Source organism: Rhinatrema bivittatum, chromosome 15 (genome assembly GCF_901001135.1).
Source record: "Rhinatrema bivittatum chromosome 15, aRhiBiv1.1, whole genome shotgun sequence".
In the NCBI taxonomy this organism is placed as follows: domain Eukaryota; kingdom Metazoa; phylum Chordata; class Amphibia; order Gymnophiona; family Rhinatrematidae; genus Rhinatrema; species Rhinatrema bivittatum.
In genome coordinates, this window is record NC_042629.1 from 68,922,730 (window position 1) to 68,947,654 (window position 24,925).

The following is a 24,925-nucleotide window of genomic DNA, read 5'->3' on the forward strand; positions in this document are numbered from 1 at the left end:
TCTGCCTTTGCTTCACCTCAGATCCTAAACTTCTCCAGACAAGTCATTATCCGCTAGTTAGATGCCTTTGGCTATGAGGCATTATTGCTTAATTTTTTTTTTCTATTAATAACTCGGGAAGCTAACAGATGTGCCACAGGCTATCTTCATCCTGAATGGCTTAAGGATCTGTTCCCACGAGCCACCTGCTCCATTGTCCCGGAGTGTGTCGAATCTCCCATGAAAGCGCTGAGGGAGAGGAGGGTCGAGGATTCTCCACGCTTCAGAGTCTGGCCAAAAGGTTTCAACTGCTAACTTCAGAATTGTCCCTTTTTATCTGTGGGCTATTGAAAGCTTCTTGTTCACATTCTACTGTTCTAAGCATTTTATTAAGACTGTGTAAAGACTTGCTCCTTCTGCCATCATATTTTGCTTTAGAATTCCCTGCTAGTGCTTGATACAGAAGCAAAATATTGCTCTTGTTTTCCTGTAAAAAAAACCCAAAACAAATAGTCAAAATAAAACACCATATTATTTTCATCCATAAAAGTAGTTATAAGTTCTTTGTTCTAGAAAGAAGGGTGCATCTTTCCTCTGCATGTTATATTAAATGCTAGCTGCTCCTGCGGGTTAAATCACAGTCTGCATAGCATACAAACTGTACAAGTAAAATACAAACAGATTGGCAGCAATAGGTAGAGCTGCTATTCAGAGCTAGAAGAAGGGAGGAAAAACCAGGTCTTGGAAAAAAAATCCCAACTGGAGATTGAGATCCAAATGGACACAGAAGAATGGCTAAACTCCCAATGGACCAGGGTTCAGACTGAGCAAGTCCCTGGAGGATATGATTAAACTGGGAGCCCCTCAGCACCCTCTCCTCCTTTGGATAAAGGGCCCTTGTAGACAGGAAGGTAATGCATTTTCAAAGCAGCCCTGCCTCCGCGTGTATCTCCTGGTGTGTGCAAAAGAGCCGGGTTTTGGAAAAGGGGCATAGGTGGAGTCTGGGAGGGGCCGGGTGGGCGCTGTCCCGGTGAAGCCAGCTGGCGCATGGAACTTACTGCTTCATGTGAGAGCAGGTAAGTTCTAAAATAATAATAATAAAAAAAAAAAGGTTAGCTAGAGGAGGTTTAGGGGTCGGGCCGGAGAGGGGAAAAGGGAGGAAGGTTGGCTAGGAGGTTAGGGAAGTTCCCTCCCAGTCCACTCTTTTATTGGAACAGACTGGAAGGCAACTGGGGAAAGGCCTACTCGGGTTTCCCTCCCTTGCGCGCGAGTTGCCACCCGTCTGCGCACGCGCGCACCGATATAAAATCGGGCCATGCATGTGCGCGTGGGTATCAGACTTTATAACATGTGTGCATTGCCGCGCACGTTGTAAAACTGGCGCGTCCATCTGTGCGCACCGGGAACTGCACGCACATGGACGCCTGCGCGGTCCTTTTAAAATGTACCCTTAAATGTGTGTGTGAGAGAAGGGGCCTGTCTGAGTGAATAAAGGCATGTGTAAGTGAGCGAGAGGTGGTGAGAGAGCGAGAGAGCATATGTGTGTGTGTGTCTAGTAGAGCAGCGGTTCTCAACCGGTGTGTCGCGACACACCACCAGTGTCGCCAAGCACACGCAGGTATGTCGCCACACTTCTCAGTCCCCCACCTACCCAGCTGCTCCCCCTGCACCAGTGAAATAGGAATTCATCCTACGCCTGGGCTTAGAATGCTGATAGCCCGGGCGGGACATGGCACCAGCACGGTTACTTCTTCCCACCCACCCCCCCACCCCCCCCCCCATGACCCAGAAGAAGAAGAAGTGGTGGGCAGCAGTCGCGTGTGCGGGAAGAAGAGACCATGCTAGTGCATGCAGCATCGGCCCGAAGAAGGGAGGCGCAGCTTGAAGAAGAGCAGCGCGGCATGGAGTAAAAGAGGAGCAACATCAGCCTCCATGACGAATGGGAGACCTTTCTAGAGGCCGCGAGGGCTGGAAGTGGAGGAGGCTGCTGCTGCTGTTAAGGCAGGAAATGGAGGAGGTTGCTGTCATTAGTTTGGTAGGGGGAGAGACAATGAGCAAGCATGTGTATTTGAGATCCCAGGTGTGTTTGTGTTAGAGAGACAGCATGTATGTGAGTGAGACTGAGAGTCTTTATGTATGATTAAAAACCTGTTTGTGTGAAAGAGAGTATGTGTGTGTGATTGAGATCCTTTGTGTGAGAGAGATCATGTGTATGTATGATTAAGAGCCTGTGTGTGATTGAGAGCCGATATAGTTGAGCGAGCATGTGAGTATGTGATTGAGAGACTGTGTGTAAGTGAGAGAAAGAGAGCGCATGTGTGTAAGTGTGTGATTGAAAGCCTGTGTGTGTGTGTGTGTGTGTGTGTGTGTGTGTGTGAAAAGCCAGACAGAATGTGTGTAAATGTGTGATTAAGAGCTATGTAAGTGAGAGAGAAAAAGCATGTGTATCTGTGCGTGATTGAGAGCCAGTGTGAGACAGCGCGTTTGTGTGTGACAAGAGGTTCACTTAGAAGTGCCTAATATCCTTGGACCCTTGCGATCGGCAAACATTCAAAAAGGATCTGAAAACTTGGCTGTTCTTCAAAGCTTACAAGGACACCCTTACCCTCCCAACTACCCCACAGCAACAGAACTCCCAAACGAATCTCAACATCCTTATCTCCTAATGACTTCATAACCCCGATTCATCTCCTGTTATAAATGTTACAGTTTTTCCCATAGTTTGTTATCCTATTACCTTTATTTTCCATGTACTTTCAACCTTTCTTTGATGATGATCTTTGTATTACCCATCCTAATATCCCCTTATTGAAATATGTATTTCTAATATCCCCTGTTGAAATATGTAAACCGTTGTGATGGCATTACCGAATGACGGTATATAAAACTCTAACATAAATAAATAAATAGGGAACTGTTATATTCCCTTTTAATTAACACTAGGACTAGAGGGACATCCCTTGAAACTAACGGGGAACAGATTTAAAACAATTGGAGAACGTTTTTTTTCTCATAGCATAATCACATTGTGGAATTTGTTGCCAGCGAAGGTGGTCAAGGCAACAGTAGCACAGCTGGGTTTTAAAAAGGCGTTGGACGAGTTCTTGGACTGAAAGCCCATAAGCAGCTATTAAGCAGGTGTGGCTGGGGGGAGGGGGAGGGGAGAAGCAGGAACTGGGGGTTCTTTGGGGGATTGGCCACTGCCGGAGGCAGATGCTGGGCTGGACGGCAGGGCACTTCGGATGCAGCTGCCGGCGAGTGCAGTTCCCCCTCAGCGCCGCTAGCTGCCGCTGCCGCTGCCGCCTCTCGCCCGCTCGGGCCGCCTCTCGCCTCTCGCCTCTCTCTGACGTCAGCGCGCCCGGCGGAAGTCTGGCGAGGCCGGGCCGATGGCGGGCGAGGGCCGGCTGAGCCTGTTCGCCTTCCTGCTGGGGGGTTCCGTGGTGCTGCTGCCACCGCTGGCGGGCGCGGCTTGGACGGCGGAGGGGGGCCGGGCGCTGGCCCTGGCCCTGCACGTGGCGGCCGTGAACGGGTTCCTGCTGCTGCTTTACCGGGCGCAGCTCTACCAGGTACCGGGCCGGGGGACCGCCAGTAACTCGTGGGGGCAATTAGTGCCTCGCTTGGGTACCCCTGAGTAACAAACGGGGGGAAGCAATACTGTACCCTGGGTATCAGTAACTGGAGGATTAATACTGTACCCTGGGTACCTCATTAAGGGGGAGTATGAATACTGTACCCTGGGTATCAGTAACTGTGGAGGATTAATACTGTACCCTGGGTACCTCATTAAGGGGGAGTATGAATACTGTACCCTGGGTATCAGTAACTGGAGGATTAATACTGTACCCTGGGTACCTCATTAAGGGGGAGTATGAATACTGTACCCTGGGTATCAGTAACTGTGGAGGATTAATACTGTACTCTGGGTATCTCATTAAGGGGGAGTATGAATACTGTACCCTGGGTATCAGTAACTGTGGAGGATTAATACTGTACTCTGGGTATCTCATTAAGGGGGAGTATGAATACCCTGGGTATCAGTAACTGTGGAGGATTAATACTGTACTCTGAGTATCTCATTAACGGGGAGTATGAATACCCTGGGTATCAGTAACTGTGGAGGATTAATACTGTACCCTGGGTACCTCATTAAGGGAGGGTATGAATACTGTACCCTGGGTATCAGTAACTGTGGAGGATTAATACTGTACCCTGGGTATCAGTAACTGTGGAGGATTAATACTGGACTCTGGGTATCTCATTAACGGGGAGTATGAATACCCTGGGTATCAGTAACTGTGGGGGATTAATACTATACTCTGGGTATCTCATTAAGGGGGAGTATGATTACTGTACCCTGGGTTTCAGTAACTATGGATTAATACTGCACCCTGGGTATTTCAGTAACATGGGGGATTATGAATATTGTACCCTGGGTGTCAGTAACTGTGGAGGATTAATACTGTACACTGAATATCTCAGTAATGTGGGTATGAATACTGTACCTTGGGTTTTTCAGTAATGGAGAATTTTGAATACTATACCCTAGGTATTTCAGCAACATTGGATTCTGAATACTATACCCTGAATAACAGTAACAGAAAATTATGAATACTGTGTGCTGGTATCTCTAATGGTGAAGCATTATGAATACTATACCCTGGGTATCTCAGTGATACCTCGGTTCTCGAACATAATTCGTTCCAGGAGGACGGTCGAGAACCAAATTGTTCGAGAACCGAAGCAATGAAACCCAATAGGCCTAATTTGTATATAATACAGTATGTAGAAAAACATGAGTCTCAACAAGAAATAAAAGTGTACAGTATGTATTAAAAAAAATAAAATAAAATGTACTGTAAAGTACAGTAAATTGTGTTTCATTTACTGTACCTGTACCAACCTTTATTGTCTTGAAGGGGAGTCCTCTTCAATAAAAACAGAGGGTAACTGCTCTTCGGGTGTTTCTGTTCTCTGTATCTTTTGCTGAGGAGAATCAGAATCTTTCTCTGCAGTTGCTTGTCTGATTTCTTTACGGAAGAATTTTTCAATTTTTTGCTGTTTTTTTCTCCTTTCAGAAATTTTGCGGAAAGTGGACATAACATTGTCATTAAAAATGTTAACTGCTCTATTTGCTACCACTTTATCAGGGTGATGTTGTTCAACAAAGTTTGCGATTTCTGTCCATTTTGCACACATTTCATGAATAAGGCCACTAGAAATATCCTCCACTCTCTCCTCTTCTTCAGAAGAAATTTCTTCCACCATATCCTTCTGCTGCTGTTGTTGTAGGTGCATCAGTTCCTCGGTGGTTAACTCAGCAGCGTGACCTTCCACAAGTTCGTTGATGTCATCTTGTTGAATGTCAAGGCCCATGGTCTTTCCTATGGCCACAATATCATCAACCACAGCAACATCTTCATCAACGACAGGAGCTGACTCAGCTTCTAAACCCTCACTGTCCCTTTCGGGCCATAGTTTTCGCCATGCCGCATACAATGTGCGATGAGTGACATTACTCCAAGCAGTGTCAATCAAGTTTACACAATTTAGGATGTTGAAGTGTTCTTTCCAAAATTCCCTCAGAGTTAGCTGTGTGTCATTTGTCACTTCAAAGCACTTCCGGAAGAGGGCCTTTGTGTACAATTTCTTGAAATTGGATATGACCTGTTGGTCCATGGGTTGCAGAATAGGGGTTGTATTGGGGGGTAAGAATTTTACTTTGAAGCTATAGTCATCAACTAGATCTTCCTCTAAAGCTGGGGGGTGAGCAGGAGCATTGTCCATCACTAATAGACATTTTAAAGGCAATTTTTTTTCTGCCAGGTATTCCTTCACTCGAGGTGCAAAAACTTCACGCACCCACTCTGTAAAGAATTGTCTGGTAACCCAAGCTTTGGTGTTAGACCGCCACATCACAGCCAATTTACTCTTCATTACATTGTGCCTTTTGAATGGCCTGGGATTGTCTGAATGGTAGACAAGCAAGGGTTTTACCTTGCAATCACCACTTGCATTTGCACAAAACAAAAGAGTAAGCCTATCTTTCATAGGCTTGTGCCCTGGTAGCGCTTTCTCCTCTTTGGTTATGTAGGTGTTGGCTGGCATTTTTTTCCAGAATAATCCGGTCTCATCGCAGTTGAACACCTGCTCAGGAACAAACCCTTCTGCCTTGACATAGTCACTAAATTCTTTAATGAAGTTATTAGCAGCCTCCTGGTTTGCACTAGCTGCTTCCCCATGCCTAGTGACGCAATGTATGCCACTTCTATGTCTGAAATTCTCAAACCAACCTCTGCTGGCTTTAAACTTGAAAGCACCTTCACCTTCACCACTTGTACCAGGTGTTTCTTTGTTCAGATCACTGAATATTTGTAGTGCTTTCTCACAAATAACGACCTCATTGATGCTGTCACCTGCTAACTCTTTTTCTTTAATGAAAATAAGGAGCAGCTTCTCCATTTCCTCCATTATCTGAGGCCTTTGCTTAGTTATCAGCGTTACACCTTTGGCAACATTGGCAGCCTTTATAACAGCTTTATTCTTAAGGAAAGTAGAGATGGTTGATTTTGGCATGCCATACTCAGCAGACAGATCCGAAACACGTGTGCCCTGTTCATATTTGGCAATGATTTCTTTCTTCAGCTCAATAGTTGTTCTCACAGCTTTCCGCTTACCTTTGTCTGCATTACCACTTCTGGCTTTCTTTGGACCCATGTCTAAGGGTTAAATTCAGTGTAAAGCGTGACTCTCTCCACAAAGCGTGACTCTCTCCACAAAGCGTGACTCTCTCTCTGCACTCACACTGATGACGCAAGCAAGGCGCGCTGGGCCGAATGAACGCCATTCGGCTCAACTCGGCTCATCTCGGAAGTTCGAGTTCCAAATATTTGTTCGGATTCCAAGACAAAAGTTTCTCGAATCTCCTGGTCGAATACCGATTTGGTCGAAAGTCAAGGCGTTCGAGAACCGAGGTATCACTGTAATTGTGGAAGTTTATGAATATATTTTGGATATCTCAGTAAAGGTGAAGAATTAATTCTGTACCCTGGGTATCTCAGTAATGGAGAATTATTAATACTATATGCTGGGTATTTCAGTAATGGTGGGGGTTTATTAATATTGTATGCCGGGTATTTCATTAACAGTGGAGGTTATGAATACTGAATGCTGGATATTAGTTGAAGATTCTGAATACTGAACCCTAGGTATTTCAGCAACATTGGATTCTGAATACTGTACCTTGGGTATCAGTAATGGTGCAGGGGTATGAATAGTGCATTGTGGGAATTAATACTATATGGAGCACAGATGAACTGGATGCTGGTTGGAGCCTCACACAATAGTGGCGTATCCTCCAGTAACTAACTGTGAGGGATTACTACTGTACCAGGTTTTCCTCAGTAAGTAATGGCTGGCAGTTTGGCATAACAATACCACCATACCTCATATCTCTCAGTAAGCATTTATTTAAAAGTATTTATAAATGGTTGAAAGCATAGAAAATGTGACTGTACCAGGCACGGGGGGTAATGATACTGTAACTGGCACATCCTAATAAGTGGAGAGCTCAAAGAATGTTACTGTACCAGAAGTTCTTTGCTAAGTAACAGCAGAGAGGGTAGGGAACGATACTGTATGGGGCAGAGAATGCAGGGAAAGTGAACTAGGCATCAAAAGGGTCAGCTCTGCACTTGAGCACCCCCAAAATTGAGCTAACTTCTTCACTGTGTTCATGGAGGTGTAATTTGTATAGAGTTTAGCACTCCCAGTCATTCTGAAAAGTTGGTTCCTATGCTGGACATCTCTCTGTTACTAACCAAGAGAGCGCATGTCTTAGGTACTAAGTACGGGACAGGATATTAAGGGGAATGAGAGATGTTAGGGGGGGGGGCCTGTTGAAGGATCTGTTGAACAGGTCTTTGGAGACAGAGCGGTTCCGGAAGACTGGGTAACGGCAGATAATGGACCTCTTAACAAAAGTGCTGACAGATTTTAAATTATAAACCAGTTACTCTGACTTCAGTGGTGGGAAAAGTAATGGAGACTCTTCTGAGGTGGAGCATCTTCTGCTTGGTGGGTTGTAGGCTCCAAGGGAAATCGTATTGGATGCATCCAGTTGATTTATTTGCTTGGGTGATCAGAAAATTAGATCAGGGCAGGCAGTGGATGTGGTATAGTTGAATTTCAGCAATGCTGTTGATATTGTCCCACATAGGAGGCTTATTATGCAGAGTAATAAATCTCAAGCAGATTGTGATGAATCGCAGGAGGACCTTGCGAGACTGGAAGATTGGGCTTCCAAATGGCAGATGAAATTTAATGTGGACAAGTGCAAGGTGATGCATATAGGGAAAAATAACCCTTGCTGTAGTTACACAATGTTAGGTTCTATCTTAGGAGTTACCACCCAGGAAAGAGATCTAGACATCATAGTGGATAATACGTTGACATCGTTACCTCAATGTGCTGTGGTGATCAAAAAAGCAAACAATGTTAGGAATTATTAGGAAGGGAATGGTGAATAAAACGGAAAATGTCATAATGCCTCTGTATCACTCCATGGTGAGACCACATCTCAAGTACTGTGTACAGTTCTGGTCGCCACATCTCAAAAAGGGTATATCTGCCCAGGAGAAAGTGCAGAGAAGGGCGACGAAAATAAGGGGCATGGAACGGCTGCCCTATGAGGAAAGGCTAAGGAAGTTAGGGCTGTTCAGCTTGGAGAAGAGATGGCTGAGAGGGGACATGATAGAGGTCTACAAAATCATGAAAGGACTTGAACAAATTAATGTAAATCAGTTATTTACTCTCTCAGATAATAGAAGGACCAGGGAGCACTCCATGAAGTTAGCAAGTAGCTCATGTAAAAAGAAATTGAAGAACATTCTTTTTCACATAGTTAAACTCTGGAATTCATTGCCAGAAGATGTGGTTACAGCAGTTAGTTCAACAGGGTTTAAAAAAGATTTGGATAAGTTCATAGAGGAGAAATCCATTAAATGCTATTAATCAATAAGGAATAGTAGCTTGGGATCTATTTAACATTTGGGTACTTGCCAGGTAGTTGTAGTCTGGATTGGCCACTGTTGGACACAGGATGCTGGGCTGGATGGACCCTTGGTCTGACCCAGTATGGCATGACTTATGTCCTTATGTGCATAAATAAAGTGAGCAGCCTTGTGGTGGGACCTAACAGGGTGGACTGGATTAGAAACCGGTTGAGCAGTAGATGACAGAGGGTGGTTGAAAATGGAATTCACTTGGAGGAGAGAAAGTGGAGTGTCTCAGGGATTGATTCTGGGGCTGGTTCTGTTGCATATCTTTGTGAGGGATGTTGTGCAGAGTTTAGGAGGAAAAGTTTCTTTTTTTGCGAATGACACTGAGATCTGTAATAGCGGCCGAGCCTGAGGGAGTAGACTGAATGAGAAGAGATCTAAAAAGCTTGAAGGAGTAGTTGGCTGCATGGCAGCTGAGTTTCAGTAGGAAATAAAAGTGCAGAGGTTTGCATTTGGGAGAGCAGGAATCTGAGGGAGCAGTACACAACAGAAGGTGAGATACTGCTGACCCCTGAGCAGGAAAGGGAACTTGGGTTGATTATATCCAGTGATTTCAGAGAAACGAAAATTATGACAAAGGGGTGGCCAGAGCCGGAGGGATGATAAAGTGAATAGCGAGAGGCATAATTAGTATTTATTTATTTAACACATTTATTTCCTGCCTATTGCAATCCAGTTGTGCTCGGCAGATTACAGTACGTAACACAATGTCATTCATACAATAAATGCAAAAACATATATAAAAGTAACTTAGCATCTAAAACAAAAATTCTAAAAAGGGACTCCAGCTCCCCTATTATTAGTAGAATAAAGGAAGTGATTGGGTCCTTTTTTACAGATTGTCCTTTCGTGGATTGCAAACTGGCTAAAAGACAGGAAACAGAGAGTAGGATTAAATGGGCAATTTTCTCAGTGGAAGGGAGTGGACAGTGGAGTGCCTCAGGGATCTGTATTGGGACCCTTACGGTTCAATATATTTATAAATGATCTGGAAAGAAATACGACGAGTGAGATAATCAAATTTGCAGATGACACAAAATTGTTCAGAGTAGTTAAATCACAAGCAGATTGTGATAAATTGCAGGAAGACCTTGTGAGACTGGAAAATTGGGCATCCAAATGGCAGATGAAATTTAATGTGGATAAGTGCAAGGTGATGCATATAGGGAAAAATAACCCTTGCTATAATTACACAATGTTGGGTTCCATATTAGGTGCTAATGTAACCGTCTCTTTTTAGTCAGTAAGGAGGCCCAGACAACTGATCCGTAAAGATAGAGATCTAGGCATCACAGTGGATAACACATTGAAATCGTCGGTTCAGTGTGCTGCGGCAGTCAAAAAAGCAAACAGAATGTTGGGAATTATTAGAAAAGGAATGATGAATAAAACGGAAAATGTCATAATGCCTCTGTATCGCTCCATGGTGAGACCGCACCTTGAATACTGTGTACAATTCTGGTCGCCGCATCTCAAAAAAGATATAATTGCGATGGAGAAGGTACAGAGAAGGGCTACCAAAATGATAAGGGGAATGGAACACCTCCCCTATGAGGAAAGACTAAAGAAGTTAGGACTTTTCAGCTTGGAGAAGAGACGACTGAGGGGGGATATGATAGAGGTGTTTAAAATCATGAGAGGTCTAGAATGGGTAGATGTGAATCGGTTATTTACTCTTTCGGATAGTAGAAGGACTAGGGGACACTCCATGAAGTTAGCATGGGGCACATTTAAAACTAATCAGAGAAAGTTCTTTTTTACTCAACGCACAATTAAACTCTGGAATTTGTTGCCAGAGAATGTGGTTAGTGCAGTTAGTATAGCTGTGTTTAAAAATGGATTGGATAAGTTCTTGGAGGAGAAGTCCATTACCTGCTATTAAGTTCACTTAGAGAATAGCCACTGCCATTAGCAATGGTTACATGGAATAGACTTAGTTTTTGGGTACTTGCCAGGTTCTTATGGCCTGGATTGGCCACTGTTGGAAACAGGATGCTGGGCTTGATGGACCCTTGGTCTGACCCAGTATGGCATTTTCTTATGTTCTTATAGAGTATTTTTTCCAGTTTTGGAGGGTGCAGTTCAGAGAAGAGCTCCCATTCTTCTATACCGCACATAGAGCAAGCTAACCAAGGGGGTTTATAACAAACCAAATTTCAAATAAAAGCAATAAGATCTTTCAAAAACATAAAATAGCCATCTCTAATTAGTGCATGGGAATAGCCAAGGAGAGACAGGGAGATATGACAGAGACTTCAGATGCCTGAAAGGTATTATTAATGCACGATAGAAAAGGATTTTTAGAATAAGAGATCATGATATGGGACTCAGAGGGGTTGGACTCTGGAGTAAAGTTAGGAGCTGTGGAATGCCATCCTAGAGGTGGTTGTAGAGGCAAAAATAGTAACAGAATTCATGAAGGCATGGGATCCACAATTGGGAAAAAAGTGAAAAGAGGGCAGATGCACGACCCAACGGTGCAGGTTTAAATCGCACTACTTGAATGACTCAAACGACAAGTGTTGGGACTGCTAGAATGAATAGCAAGTGGGCAGTATGAAACACTAGAAGTGTTATTGGAAACACCGGCAGCCATGCAGCTGGATCGGTCAGGCAGAAGTCCTAGTGCGAATGCAGGTCCTCTCGTAGCTTTGTCTGGCAGGCTGCATGTTCCTTGCGTCGGCCAGGTTGGTGGTGGAAATGCCACCGGGATGTTCGAGCAATGGTCATGCTTTTTAGATTATTGTAGGACTTGTGTTAGACATAGAAAGGGATCTTGTATGCTCATCTTCCCAAGAGACTGGCATACAAAGGTTGAAGATTTGGAAAGCCATCTTGACTTAAGGAGTGTTATTCTATAGACATTCAAGCTTCTTTGACTGCCAACTGGGAATATCCTTGGGCAAGAATAACTGGGCAGACTGTAAGGGTCATTTGGTCTTTTTTTTTTTTTTTTTGCTGTCATCTGCTGTGTTACCGGGTAAGTAACTCTGCGAAGCATGGCTTAATGCTGCTATACCCGGCGTCTCGTAAGTAATTTGGGGCAATGATGAGCAGTGTTGTCATACCAGGCATCTCTGATTAACTAACCAGGGAGCGCATTCAGTATTAACCACTGCAAGACTGATGCTAATGCCACAACCCTCAATGACTAATCAGTAGCAAGTTGAATAGTTTAAACATTTATGGAATCAGTTGGGAGGTAGAATACAGTATGAAAATGACACACTCTTTCCTTCTCTGTTTTCCTAGATAGCCGTGAGAGCTTGCTGGCTTGGTTTTGCTTTTGGATGTGGGTTACTCCTGAGTTTTACACAGTCGGCATGGAAGCATTTTGGCTGGTAAGCAAGAAATAGCCGTTGTGAAAACATCTTCAGAAGCCTGTTTCTCCTAGGGATCATAGGATTGCAAGGTCTCTGTGTGGCAAGTGTTGCAACTGAGGACGTGAGATGTGCCAGACTTGCTCAGGCAAACACGACTGCCAAGCTATGGAAAACTGTTTGTCGTAAAAGCATAGGCGTGTGTGTGGCTTTAAGTCTGCATGAGCACATCACTCTGTTTCATTTTGTTTAATTCTCCAGGTACATGTGTTCGCTGTCGTTTTTTCACTATTCGGAGTATTTTATGACAGCCGTCAATAATCCTAAGAGCTTAACCCTGGACTCCTTCCTACTGAACCACAGTTTGGAGTACAAGTTAGCGGCTGTCTCTTCCTGGATGGAGTTCACCATTGAGAAGATCATTTACCCAGGTAGATTTTTATAAATTTTGTACAGCATTCTGTCTTTGTAAGATTGTAAATGTTTTACTAGGGTTATTATCACCCGACTTTATTGTACATATCCTATGATGTTTTTGAGGCATAGCACTGTTCCTATCTATTTCTCTCTCTATTTCTTTATTGTCTCACTGCCTGCGACCCTCTCTCTTCTAGCCTGCTCCCCTGCCCCCCTCCCTGTTCATTGTAATTTTCCTTCCTTTATAGTTGCTTGTAAACCGGCGTGATGTTCCTACCAATGTCGGTATATAAAAGTTTGTAAATAAATAAATAACATATAATTGGAGATTTCAGAACCTGGAGCCAGTGACTGAGTGTGCGAGGGATTCCACGCGGGACCCTGTGAAAAGACGTAGAAACTGAATTATAAATGTCCCTGGTTTTCTTAATGGCATCCTTCGTGTGCTATTGATGGCCTTTGGATTCCATGCCTGGTCCTGGAGTTTTCACCCCGTACATCCTCCACTTTGATTCGTGTTTGTTTGGAATTTTGCAAGGTCTGCGAGCCGTCCGGTCCAACTGATTTGCTAAGATTTGGATTTTTGTTTGAATAATTTGCATTGCAAACTGTTCTGAAGTAAGTGCATCCTTCCACTGTGTATTGGAGAGATTTTATAATTTCCACAAGGAGTGATTCGGCTCTCGATAGAAAACGTTGAGGGAGGCTGATTTTTAACCCTGCAGCTTCATATAGAAAAATGGATCTGTGGAAAATCAAACACTGCATTTCTTGACTTGTGATGATCTAAAGTGCCTTCCCCCTACTGGGACTGCCGCTGTTGCTGCTGCTGTCTGGGATCCAGCGAGAGAACAGTCTGAGGGCAATAGGCGAAGCCCTTCCAGCGAGTGAAATGCTGATTTTACTCATGGAAGCCAGGGTTTTAAGAATTGTCCCAGCCTGCCTGCGGCTAAAAGTCTGCACGTTGTGCCGAGCTTTGTACCCATGGGGCTGGGGAACTGAACAGTGTGCATAGGTTCGTGCTGAAAAATGACCCCCAGAGAAAGCAAGGAAAAAACGTTGTTGGGCAGTAATGAAAACAAAAGTACCTGTGCATTTAAGGTGTAGATCTTGGGGGTGGAAAGTACCAGCAAAGTTTGCACCGTGTGTCCAGTTTTGATTATTTGCCCCCTCTATGTCAGTGCATATGAATGGACCACACTTTATCGTGGTAGGGTGATCTATCTGCTGGTTATCCTGGTTTTGTATACCAGTGCGAGTGTCTTTTTTTTTTTTTTTGTTGTTGCCCTGGTCTTTTTCCTCTGTGCTACAGCCCTCGGGTTCTGCCCTCTCTGTGCTCGTTGCCGTGCCACCTTTGTGTCTGTGGGATTTTGGATCTGTTTAGTCCATCTGAGCTCTTCTCTGTTGTCAAGCAGATCACAGATCTGATGGGGGGGGGGGGGGGCTTGGCTCGCAAAACCTGGTCACAGATGATTTGAGTTAGTCCAGTCAAAAGGGATCCGCCTACCTTGTGTTTGACCCTTTTTGTACACCACCAGAAAAGAAACCCAGAGTGGTCAGGACCTCACGCTGTGTGCAAGGGTTAGAGCAGCGGGAGGGACAGGCAGGGTAAAGCTGATTTAAGAGGAAAAGCCAAAACGCATCAGAAGCCAGGCTAGAAGACCTGTACCATTTTCAGTGCTTCCCGTCTTTTCACAATATCGCGTCACGTCTTCCCCCTTGCAGAAATGAAGCAGCTCACGTGGCTGAGTGTGATCGGGCTGCTGATGGTGATCTTTGGGGAGTCCCTGCGCAAGGCGGCGATGCTCACGGCCGGCTCCAACTTCAATCACATCATCCAGAACGAGAAATCCGAGTCGCACACTTTAGTAAAGAGCGGGGTGTACGCCTGGTTTAGGCATCCCTCCTACGTTGGCTGGTTTTACTGGAGTATTGGAACGCAGGTAGAGTATAGGATACCTCGGCGTTTGCTTGCATTGGTTTTTGTCTTTCCTGGTGGTGTTTGTGATTGTTAATTTTGAAAAAAAAAGTTTTCTTGTCTTTGTGTTGAAATTGTTGTTGCTCACCTTGAGCACATGATTGAAGGAGGGGAGTGGGCAGAGAGTTTATGCTGTATACGTCATTTTTTTCATACTGGGCATTATCACGTTTCTAAAAGACTGGTTTGCAAAATTTTAATGCACTATAGCAGGGGGTGGCCAACTCCGGGTCCTCGTGAGCCACGGACAGGCCAGGTTTTCAAGATATCCACAATGAATATGCATGCAAGAGATTTGTATGTATGCAAATCGTTCCCATGCATATTCATTGTGGATATCTTGAAAACCTGGCCTGTCTGTGGCTCTTGAGGACCGGAGTTGGCCATCCCTGCTATAGTTTGTGCATTCTGTACCATCGCAGATCTTTTTCCCTTTTACACTTGTTTTAAATCTTTTTTTTTTTTACTATCGTGGCATTGCACAGCCTGGTTACTGTTCTACTGTAAACACCTAAACTGCTTTTGCTTTCTTTTGCAAGATCCTGCTCTGCAATCCTGTCTGCGTGGTTGGCTACACCCTGGCATCCTGGCGATTTTTTCGCGAGCGAATAGAAGAGGAGGAATTCACGTTAATCCTTTTCTTCGGAGAACAGTATTTGGACTACAAGAAGAAGGTGCCATCAGGTTTACCCTTTATATCAGGAGCCAAAGTGGAGCTATAACTTGTGGACCAGCAGCTCCAGGGTGCCCTTCCAGTCCCGAATAATGCAGGGTGCGGCCCTGAAGACTTGCTAACGCGTACTGCGCCATTAAGGACTTCAACCATTTTTTATATTTCCTATGTAATCTTTTTTTTGGAGGTTCATTAAGGGCTCAGATCCTGGATGACTTTTGCTAGAAAATGTGAAATTTGGAAGATTTATCATCTCTAATACCTCCCACTTAGATATGAATATGAATGGTCTTAAGGGTCATTGACCCCCTCACAGCAGTCCTACAGTTAATCGTGGCAGTCCTAGTCGGATGTAAAGAAGCAGAGTATCGAGATGTTTCCCCCCCCACCCAGGCAATCTGTGATTTTAAACATGAGTATCACAACTTTAACTTTGTCTCAGCGCTCTGAGCTTTCATGAATCGTACAGGACAATCGTAAATAAAGCACTGTTCAGCCTTCAGCCACAGTGGTTTGAATAACGGGTGCTCGCATGAGTTTCTCGGGGGGGGTTTTTCTCCCTCTAAAACACATTGCAGTCAGCGGTGAGGGTCTGCATGGGATTTGCTAGGGCATTGTTGCTAGTTGAGCAGCTCTTTGCCCACCCCCCTCCCCACGTTGATTTACTGATGGAGTTCATTTTTGCCAATCTGTGAAGAGAAATGCATTTTTATAGGCTGAAAGGATGTCTTACCAGGCAGCGGTTTGCTTGCTTTAGCCTTTGGATTATTGAAAGGCAGTGTTGAACCTTTGTTTGGGTTGAGGCTTCAGAATTGTTCTTATGACCGCTGGCAGGTAATACGCACACGGTGTGCTGTGGCATGTCAGATTTCTATCTATAAAGCATTTGGGGAGGAAGCGCTTAACAGCAAGGAGAAACAGATACTTTTATACCCTTGTAAGTAGCAAACTTTCACAGAGAAGCTACTCGCTTTCTGTCCAAAAATTCGCAGGCGGGCACGAAAGTAGCAGTGTACTGTGTCCCGGGTATCTGTGCGGCTGGAGTTAAGCGGAGGAAATGTCGCACAAATATTTGAAAATGCGATTATAGGTGCATGGTTTTCTCTCCCTCACCCCCCACCCCCGTGTTATGACCCTGTGAATGACTACGTTTAGAGTGGCAAAATTACGTCTGACGAAGGTAGTCAGCCGCACTTAGCGGTGTGAGAAGCAGTTTGCACCCTTGGAGGATTTCAGTGGCTACTTCCTTAGCTAGCTGACTAAATCCCCTTTAAAAAAATTTTCCTCTCAGCATATTTGACCATAAGGCCTTGGTAAAAAACAAAAAAAAACCTTACAAAATAAATTGTCGGAGCATATAACAGAATCCAATGTTTGCAGCAGAAAAGAAGCCATTCCCAACAAAAAATCTGAACACAATGAAGAAATGCAGTTATTATTAAAACTGACACAGTATCTAAATAATGTATATGCATAGCACATTCTAACGATTTATTTATTTAAAAAGGGATTGGCAGCCTTGGGGAAACTTTGTCCTGTGGCATTTTGAGTAGAGATTGTTAGAAAGCAAATGCGAAATGTGTAGCTGCTTATTAAAAAAAGAAGAACCCTTGGTGCTGGCAGTGTCTCTTACTGCGTAAGAGTGTCATTGTGCATGCTTTTCTCGCACCAGAACTGCTCTTCTCAAGGCCCTCGCTCCCAGGCATGGGCACGTTGAGTCTTATGGCCTGGCTGGAAATTGCCCCTCTCTTTCCTTTCGGCCAGGTTAAATGGATGGGGGGAGGGGCATATTTAGTGCTGGTTCTTTATGCTCGCTGAGTTGAGCTGTGTACTTGGCACCGATGTGGGGGGGCACTTTGAGAATTGCCCCCCTCCCACAGTGGGCAGGTTTAGCCACGGAGCGCGTGGCTCCTCCTTCGTGGCCTAAAGTTGTACTGAACCGTGGAACCACCTCGCGCCTAGTGGATGATGACTTTACTTGGATTTTTGTTTTACATGGGTTTTTTGTTGGGTTTTTTTTTTGCACAAATCAGGAAACGGGGGTATTTTTGTGGCACGGGGTCCCTTTTGGTATTTTGATTTAATTGTGGCTGAGCCACCGTATAAAGGAGAGAGAATCGGAAATCTGGTTGGAGCAGACAGGATAGCACAATTGGATGTGTTGTAGAAAACCACCAAGACCTCTGTTAATCGCATCGTCTTGGTAAAATATTTGTGCTTCAGTTTCTCCATTTTGCTTGGGGTTTTGCCAGGGTTTGCCAGGGTTTCGTCGGCAGACACCGTTGGTGTGGTGTTGCGCTGTCTTGTTCCTAACACACTCACACCACCAACTGCAAAGCCTAAAGATACAAATCTTAGCCATTTGGTTTTGGGGAGGGAGCTGGGTGGGTTTTTGGATATGGTTTTGGTTTTTTTTTCCCCTGAATTGCAGCCCAGCATTTCAAGCTTGTATTCCACCTCTGGATTTCCGGGCGATTATCTCGCAGGACGGATTTTGCAGACTTCTGTTGGGTTTGGAGGAGGAGCAGCACGTGGATTTCATGGACTGAGTCACTTTTTTATTTTTCACTACATGATACCAAAGAGGTTTACAGGTTCCTTTAGATCTCCTGAGGATGTGGGAACTGTGATTTTTGCTGTATTGATAGTATTTCCACCCGTGACATGTAAAGTAATAAAGTGGATTTTGTGGGCTGCTTGTGTTTTATAAATGTCTTTCACCGTGACCTTCAAGAGTTCTCTTATCTCTGAGGCTGCCAATCAGGAAATGAATAACCTTTTATCATCTACTTTGTAAGAAGTTTTTCCACCAAGTCATTACCCTTAATTATGTTATCTGTCCATGATAGATTGATATCGCCGCTGAGGGTCTTACTAGGTATGTAAGTGATAGCTAACGCTCACTTCAGATAGCAACCCTGGCACAGAGAGCAAGGTCTGGATCAAGCCCGAGGTGTATAATCTGGATAAATAGCATGTTCTCAAGACCCTGAACTTTTGATATGGAAGCTTAGTCTAATTTGAGATGGGCCTGAAAAGGTCATCCAGTTCAAGACTTCTGGGGTTACCAGCGAAATGAAAGTATGCGAACGAGTCTGATTTGTGGATCAAGTGTATGCAGACACGGCTGCTGACATTCATTGCGGACTGCCCGGAATACCAGTCCCGTTTGTACCCCTTGGGGGGTGCCTGACGTAGTCCAGCCCTTGTCCCCCCACACCCGGGCATTCAGGGAGGATTCAAGGTGCCCTAAACTAGCCCCACAGATGTTTATCTAAGCTGGCATGGTGATAGCGTGCCCGTCTCGGAGGTTTTACCAGGAACCCACCATCCAGTGCTTCTGTGTTTTACAAGTTGTTAACTTCCAGAATTTGGCTATAGTTTGGGACGGCAGGCTAGCACACCCAGACCCTGCCTAAGCACCTCCTGTCATATGGGGGTTTTTAATTTTGTTGTTGTTGGTTTTGTAGCACATGGAGACCACAGTTCTTCTAATTTCCTGATAGTGGGAAAGCTGTCAGAGCTCAGTCATTTAGAAAGCCCCCTTTATGAAACGGACCTCGCTGCTCTCTTTCAGTCCTGGGAACAAGCTGCCGATGCCTTCGGTATTTTGTTAAAACTAAAGCGCTCTAGGACATTGCAGCTAACACCTTGTGTCCTGTTTTTGTACTCGTGGACTTTGTTGGTCAGAAAACTTGTGTAGATCTTGGCTCTGTGCTTGTGCAAGTGACGCCGCAGGAAGCTGGGATAATTATCAGTCAAGTACTCTGTAAATTCTTCCTGGGACAAGGGTTTCCGGGTAACTGAAGCCACCCAGATTAACCTTTCCTGAAAAGCAGGCATCTTTTGTGGCCCTCTGGGACCAGGACTGCGCATCTCTAGTCTAAAGCGGCCCCCCCATACATATGGCTTATTAGGAATTGAATCTGTGTTTCTTAAAACAAGGTTTAGGAGTTTAAAATGTCCAAAAACAAGTGAAATGAACGGAGTATCCTATGTCTGTTTACCTGCAGGTTGCATATTCCAGGCCTTTTCGTGGAGTTTGCTTGACCCCCTGCCCCCCTTCAGTACATGGGCAGGGGTGGATGGAGACTTTCTCGAGTTTGCATTTAAGTTCTATAAGTATAAAGAACCCAGGATTAGATATCACCCGCTGGCAGGAATTATGCCAGGAATTTATCCCATGCCCCCTTTGAAACAGTGAGAGATTTCAAAGGGGCATGGGATAAACACCGTGGATCCCTTAAGGCTAAAGGATGGGAATGAAGAAATGAGTGCATGGGGTAACCTCTGGAGTGGCGCTTACTTCCTTAACCAATAAGCTTTGATACTTCTGATGCAACTCCAATATTGCTCCCTGCTTTACGACGGGGGGAAAAGGGGAATTGGATTCAGACAGTGACCAACAAGCAGGCCATTACAGTAAAACATGCGGGAGAGTGAGCACTCTGAGTGCCCACTCTCCCGACGAGCACCCAGGCACCTCTCCTGGGCACGTGATTCTGTATTTAAATGAGGTGGCGCACGAATGAGACACCAGGGACAATAGCGCGTCCCTAGCGCCTCCTTATTAGCGAAGAGGTGGCTGTCACTGGGTCCTGACAACTGACGCTTTATTTTACCGGCATCAGTTTCCACTCCCGTTGACAGCCACGGGTTAGGAAAACGGATGCCAGTAAAATTGAGCATCCGTTTTTCTAACCCGCTGACCGGCGGGCAGATTTTTTTTATTTTATTTTTTTTTATTTTTGATTCCTCCAACTTAATATCGCTAGGATTTTAAGTCTTGAGGGTGTACAGAAAAGCAGTATTTTCTGCTTTTCTGTAATGAGAAATCATTTATGTAATGAGAAAGAGATTGCAGAAGTGAGACATCCAACCGGATAATAGTGAATTGCAAGATCTTGGGGGGAAATGTGAAATAGTAGCAGCTGACTGAGGAGCAATAAATATCATTGGCTTGCATGACTTACATAGAAGAGTGCCTTTCAGGAGCGGGTATTGCTCGGAGTTGCAACAATACCATATACATCAGGTCTGTAGCCCTGCCAGAGACTGAATTCCCTTTCAGATCAGTGACTGGTTTTTACGCTGCTGCATTTTGTCTTGCTAATTACAATGTCATGAATACCCATTTGCATTTTTGTACCATAAATGCCTCTAAATGATCTTTTCTAACCACATAGAATAATAATGAAACAAATTCTAAACCTTACAAGAATGATTACATCTTTATTTCTGTCTCACTGCAAAATTTCAAGCCATTAGAATTATAACGTTTCCACGGTATTCATCTCTTTACTATCTTCAAATTTCACTGCTTATTCAGGAAAATACTCAATGGAAAAATGTCTGAAACACAACATCTAAGACAGGGAAACCTGATTGCTAAAGGCATTTCTCATTGTAGCAGTGCTTCCTTGTGACCAAACCTTGCAGTGTCAGCTTGAGGACAGAGCAGGTAGCACTGGATTTTAAAGACGGTAACACTACCACTTGTAGTGTTTTTCCTCTGGACCTGCCCAATATGCTCATTGGCCTGTGACAGGTGCCAAGAGGAGTCCAGTTCCGGGAGATAATGCAAACGTTAAGTTTCCAAAGGAAAAGCTACAATTCTGTGTTTTTGTTTTTTTTTAATTTTATGTATTCCATTGGGTAGTAACATGAAAAAAGAGAATCAATAATTAGAAGCAAATCCCCTCCCTTCCCCCACACAAAACTCTCAACCAATAACTGGAAAACAAGCAGAGCAAGAGAAAGCAAAAAAAAAAGGTTGAGGGTTGCATTTTATTTTTAGAAAAAAAATCCTTAAATTATGAAAAAATATGGAAAATAATTGTCTATAATATAAGAAAGGTGTGTCATATAATTGACCAGGTTACAGTACTACTGACGTGTACGTAGCAATTCATCCTCGGTTAAACCGGGACAAATAATCCCAACAATTTCTGTATTCAGATGTTTAATGCATTATTCAAATAGCCTTTCTTTGCTATTCTTGCTGTCAAAGACATCTTTGTTAAAGCCGAAAACGGGTCCCATGCTGTTGGCTCCACACAGATTGCACAAAAAAAAGAATCCATCAGCAATGTTTGTCACCTGAGGGGCGAGGTCAGTGTGGATTATTGATGAGATTTCATCTCCGCACATAACAGATAAGATATTGTTAACATGGAAAGTGCAGTGCGAGTTTATAATAGTTTTGAAACATATTTTTTTGTGCAGTACAGTTCTTCAGTTATGTTTAAAGGAGTTACAATGTAACCTGGTATCCCTTTTTTATAAAATAGAACTTTTTTTTTGTTTTTGTTTCAGCTAGCTCTGTTTCTGGCTTATTTTATTTATATTCCACCTTTCAGCCACTTCAAAGCGGATTACATTCAGCTACTGTAGGCATTTCCTTGTCCCCAGAGGGCTGACAATCTACGTTTTGTACCTGAAGCAATGCAGGGTTAAGTGATTTGCCCAAGGTCACCAGGAGCAGCAGGGGGGGTTTGAAACCTGGCGCCCCTGCGTCCTAGGCCACTGCTCTCTGACCCTTCAAGAAGTGCATCATTTGCGTTACGGTTGTCTTCTGGGGAGCAGTGGTTAATGCCATTTGGCTACTCCATGGACACCAGATTTGTTTCCTGGAGTTTTCATTTTTTTTCTCAAAAGAGCCAAATAATGGAGAGAACCCTTTTGTCCTTCCTAAAAATAAATGTTAGTTCTGCAGAAGGCCTTGCCAGAGGGCAGTAAGAATTTAGTAGACTTCTACTGTGACAGCTATAATCCTATAATATGAGAACAATGCAACCAGCCATTCAATGTGTGCCTCTAAAACGAGCCCACTTTTTATCGCTAGATTTTAATTACAACGTCTCTAGATGCTTTCCCTCTAACTCTGAAGTCGGTTCGTGCTTGGCACACTGCTGATTTGTGTACTTGTCCTGAAATTGGGCAGCTCTAGCCATGCTAAAATTATCACTGCAGTCTCTTGCACAGCCTGCCCACGCCACGCGCCACCCCCGACAGAATCATTGCTCTGCTCTTCCTGTTTAAAAGCAGTAAATACTTGGTAAAATGTTTTGGTTTCTTTTCTTCAGCAGATGTGGACTGTATTTGTCACTTATTTTCATTCCTGAAATAAAAGGCATGCCTGCTTATGTCAGCGTGAAAAGCTGTTGCACTTTCCTTGATCCTGGGCACAAGAAACACGATTTGGAAGCAAACGGACCTTGGGGTTATTTCGTGCAAAGAATGTGTCCTGTGTCCATTCAAGGCCATACTGGGCAGCAGCAGTGGGGCCAGCATTGCCTTCTCCTCTATAGACGGCCTTTTTAGATTTGGGGAGGGGGGTTATGTGCCAGTCAAGAAACTTTTGAATATGTTCCACCCTGAATAGGTTTTTCAAAACCATATTTATTTAATGTTCTGCTTTTCCAGGTACAGTAGATATTTCCCTATCCCCAGGGGGCTCACACTCTGTGCACCTGAGACAATGGAGGGTGAAGTGACTGGCCCAAGGTCACAAGGGGGTGTTGGCGGGATTTGAATCCTGGTTTCCCTGGTTCACAGCCCACTGCTCTCACCACTAGGCTACTCCTCCACTCCGAAAACCAGTGTCTCTGTAGATAACTCATGCACACAAGTATAACCAAGGGAAAAAACCCTTACAAGCAGTCGGGCTGAATGGAAGAGCTTTGCAATACAAAATGTTTGCCTCTATAATAATTATTATTTATATAATATTCTTAATGCACACAGCATTAGGCAGATTAATTCAGATGGCAACAATGGGTCATTTGTTCAAAACGCTGATGCACTTCATTGGTGTGCATAGTAGCTTAATGACTTGCCTAGACAGACGTTCAAGGTTTGGGCTAAGAAAGAAATGAGTGCTAGAGCATAAAACCAGTGCTGTGAATTCTATCCCGTTCAAGCCGTTTCTCTTCTAGAGCTGAATTTTCAAAAGCTTAGTAGGCACTTGGGCAATGCCAAGGAATGGAATTGAATGATAAAGGCACAGTCTTGCTTGGCTGTCCTCCAGTAAAACAAGATACACCAAACTGCAATCCTGCTTCTCAGCGTATTGTGGAAAATAAGAGTTAGATGGGATCAAAAGGTTTCCCTAGCACATCTATAATTCTCCACATTAAACAGGTGAAGAGTCTCAAAACATTTAATAATCAACTTGTAGCAACAGTAATCAAACGCAAGATGCATTTCTTGAATACAAAAACTGCTGCCCTTCACTTTACAAGCATGCCCCCTTGTTAAATGTTTGAAAACACCGGTCGGGTGAGCCCTTAATGTATTAAAATAGCCTCATTTGAACAAAAAAATAATTTCATTTCATGCTTGTCAATGTGTTAGAAACAAACAGCAGTGCAAGTTTCTCTGACCCTTAGCTTCCTTAAGTTGCCAGTTCCTTCCAGCTTGGCCCATCAATGTTGTTTTTCTGCTTGGCTCTGTAGTACTCTTTAGATTTTTGTATGGGGTCCTCCGTTAGAATGTTCAGAGTCCGGTTATCGACTTTGCTCTCCGAGGACTTCTCCCGATTGTCCTCAGTGTTGACTGTCAAGTCGTTCCTACGGCAGAAAAGTCGTATTATAGTGTATTTATGGACATCTCCGCTTCATTCAATGAGGCACTCTGAGAATATCGGCAATCAACGTAAAAGATTGTGTGCTACTAAAGCTCCTCTTTCAATGACTGTTGAGTTAGGTCTGATGGCGTTTTGCATTTAAGTTATTCATCATCCTGAGATACCTGTGTGGGGTGTCACTGGCCACTACATTGTCGTCATAAATCTTCTCTGTCTGCTCATCTTTCAGCTCTTTGGGTTCTTTGAGCCTAGGGAGAGAAATAAAGTGACACTTCTAATCTAAGATCACACCATATCCCACTATGCAAAACACATCTGTCTTTAGTTAGACATTTAATTGGCCTTCATCTCTCTCTGTAACCTCTCCCCGAAGTCCTCCATGAAGCCACCAGCATTTCTGAAATATGGCTTTAATACACAGTATTTACATCCGTGTCTCTACGAGTGTTAGATGCCTCTCAAAAAAGCAATGACAAAAGCGATACTGCAGATGATAACTTGGCCCAAGGGGCCATCTGTTGTGCTCTGCTAGTATGGATGTTCTAATTTTAGTACCTGGGCTCCAGACGTTCCTTGACCTTGGCGATAGAATGAACGTAAGGTGCAATCTGCTTCGCAATAGTCGTCAGGTAGCTGTTTTCCTGCTTGAGCTGTTGTAGATCATGCAGCTGGGCTGTATGTAAATCCAACAAGGGTCATTAATGAAGCTGGGTTTCTAGAGATGGATGCAGTTATCGCTGACGTATTTAAAGAAACTCATATTAAAAAAACAAAATCTGTCATGGGTAGCTTACAGTTCCTAAGTTTCTCCTTCCCTTCCCCTTCTTATTTTCTTTCTTTCACCTGCTATCCCAGTATGTCCATCCTCCCCACATTTTGTATTTTATACCAGTCCAGAGCTGTGACCCTTGGTGC

The 24,925-nt window shown here is 44.0% G+C and overlaps 2 protein-coding genes across 8 annotated transcripts in view; one reads left to right on the forward strand and one right to left on the reverse strand.

Annotated features, from left to right (window-relative positions):
* The first annotated feature begins 3,254 nt into the window (after positions 1-3,254).
* ICMT (isoprenylcysteine carboxyl methyltransferase) lies at positions 3,255-18,119 on the forward strand. The gene is made up of 5 exons (XM_029579336.1): positions 3,255-3,545; positions 12,288-12,376; positions 12,617-12,786; positions 14,498-14,715; positions 15,290-18,119. The coding sequence occupies exons 1-5, from the start codon at positions 3,366-3,368 to the stop codon at positions 15,470-15,472; spliced, it is 840 nt and encodes a 279-aa protein (XP_029435196.1). The 5' UTR covers positions 3,255-3,365; the 3' UTR covers positions 15,473-18,119.
* A 5,447-nt stretch (positions 18,120-23,566) lies between these two features.
* Positions 23,567-24,925, reverse strand: part of RNF207 (ring finger protein 207) — a 43,246-nt gene continuing 41,887 nt past the window's right edge. For all 7 annotated transcript variants that reach the window (XM_029579329.1, XM_029579330.1, XM_029579328.1 and 4 more), the window contains 3 exons: positions 24,566-24,683; positions 24,175-24,258; positions 23,567-23,993 (listed from right to left, as the gene is read on the reverse strand). In XM_029579329.1, coding sequence (XP_029435189.1) covers positions 23,819-23,993; positions 24,175-24,258; positions 24,566-24,683 — 377 coding nt within the window. In that variant the 3' untranslated portion in view covers positions 23,567-23,818. The remainder of the gene's footprint in view (positions 23,994-24,174; positions 24,259-24,565; positions 24,684-24,925) is intronic.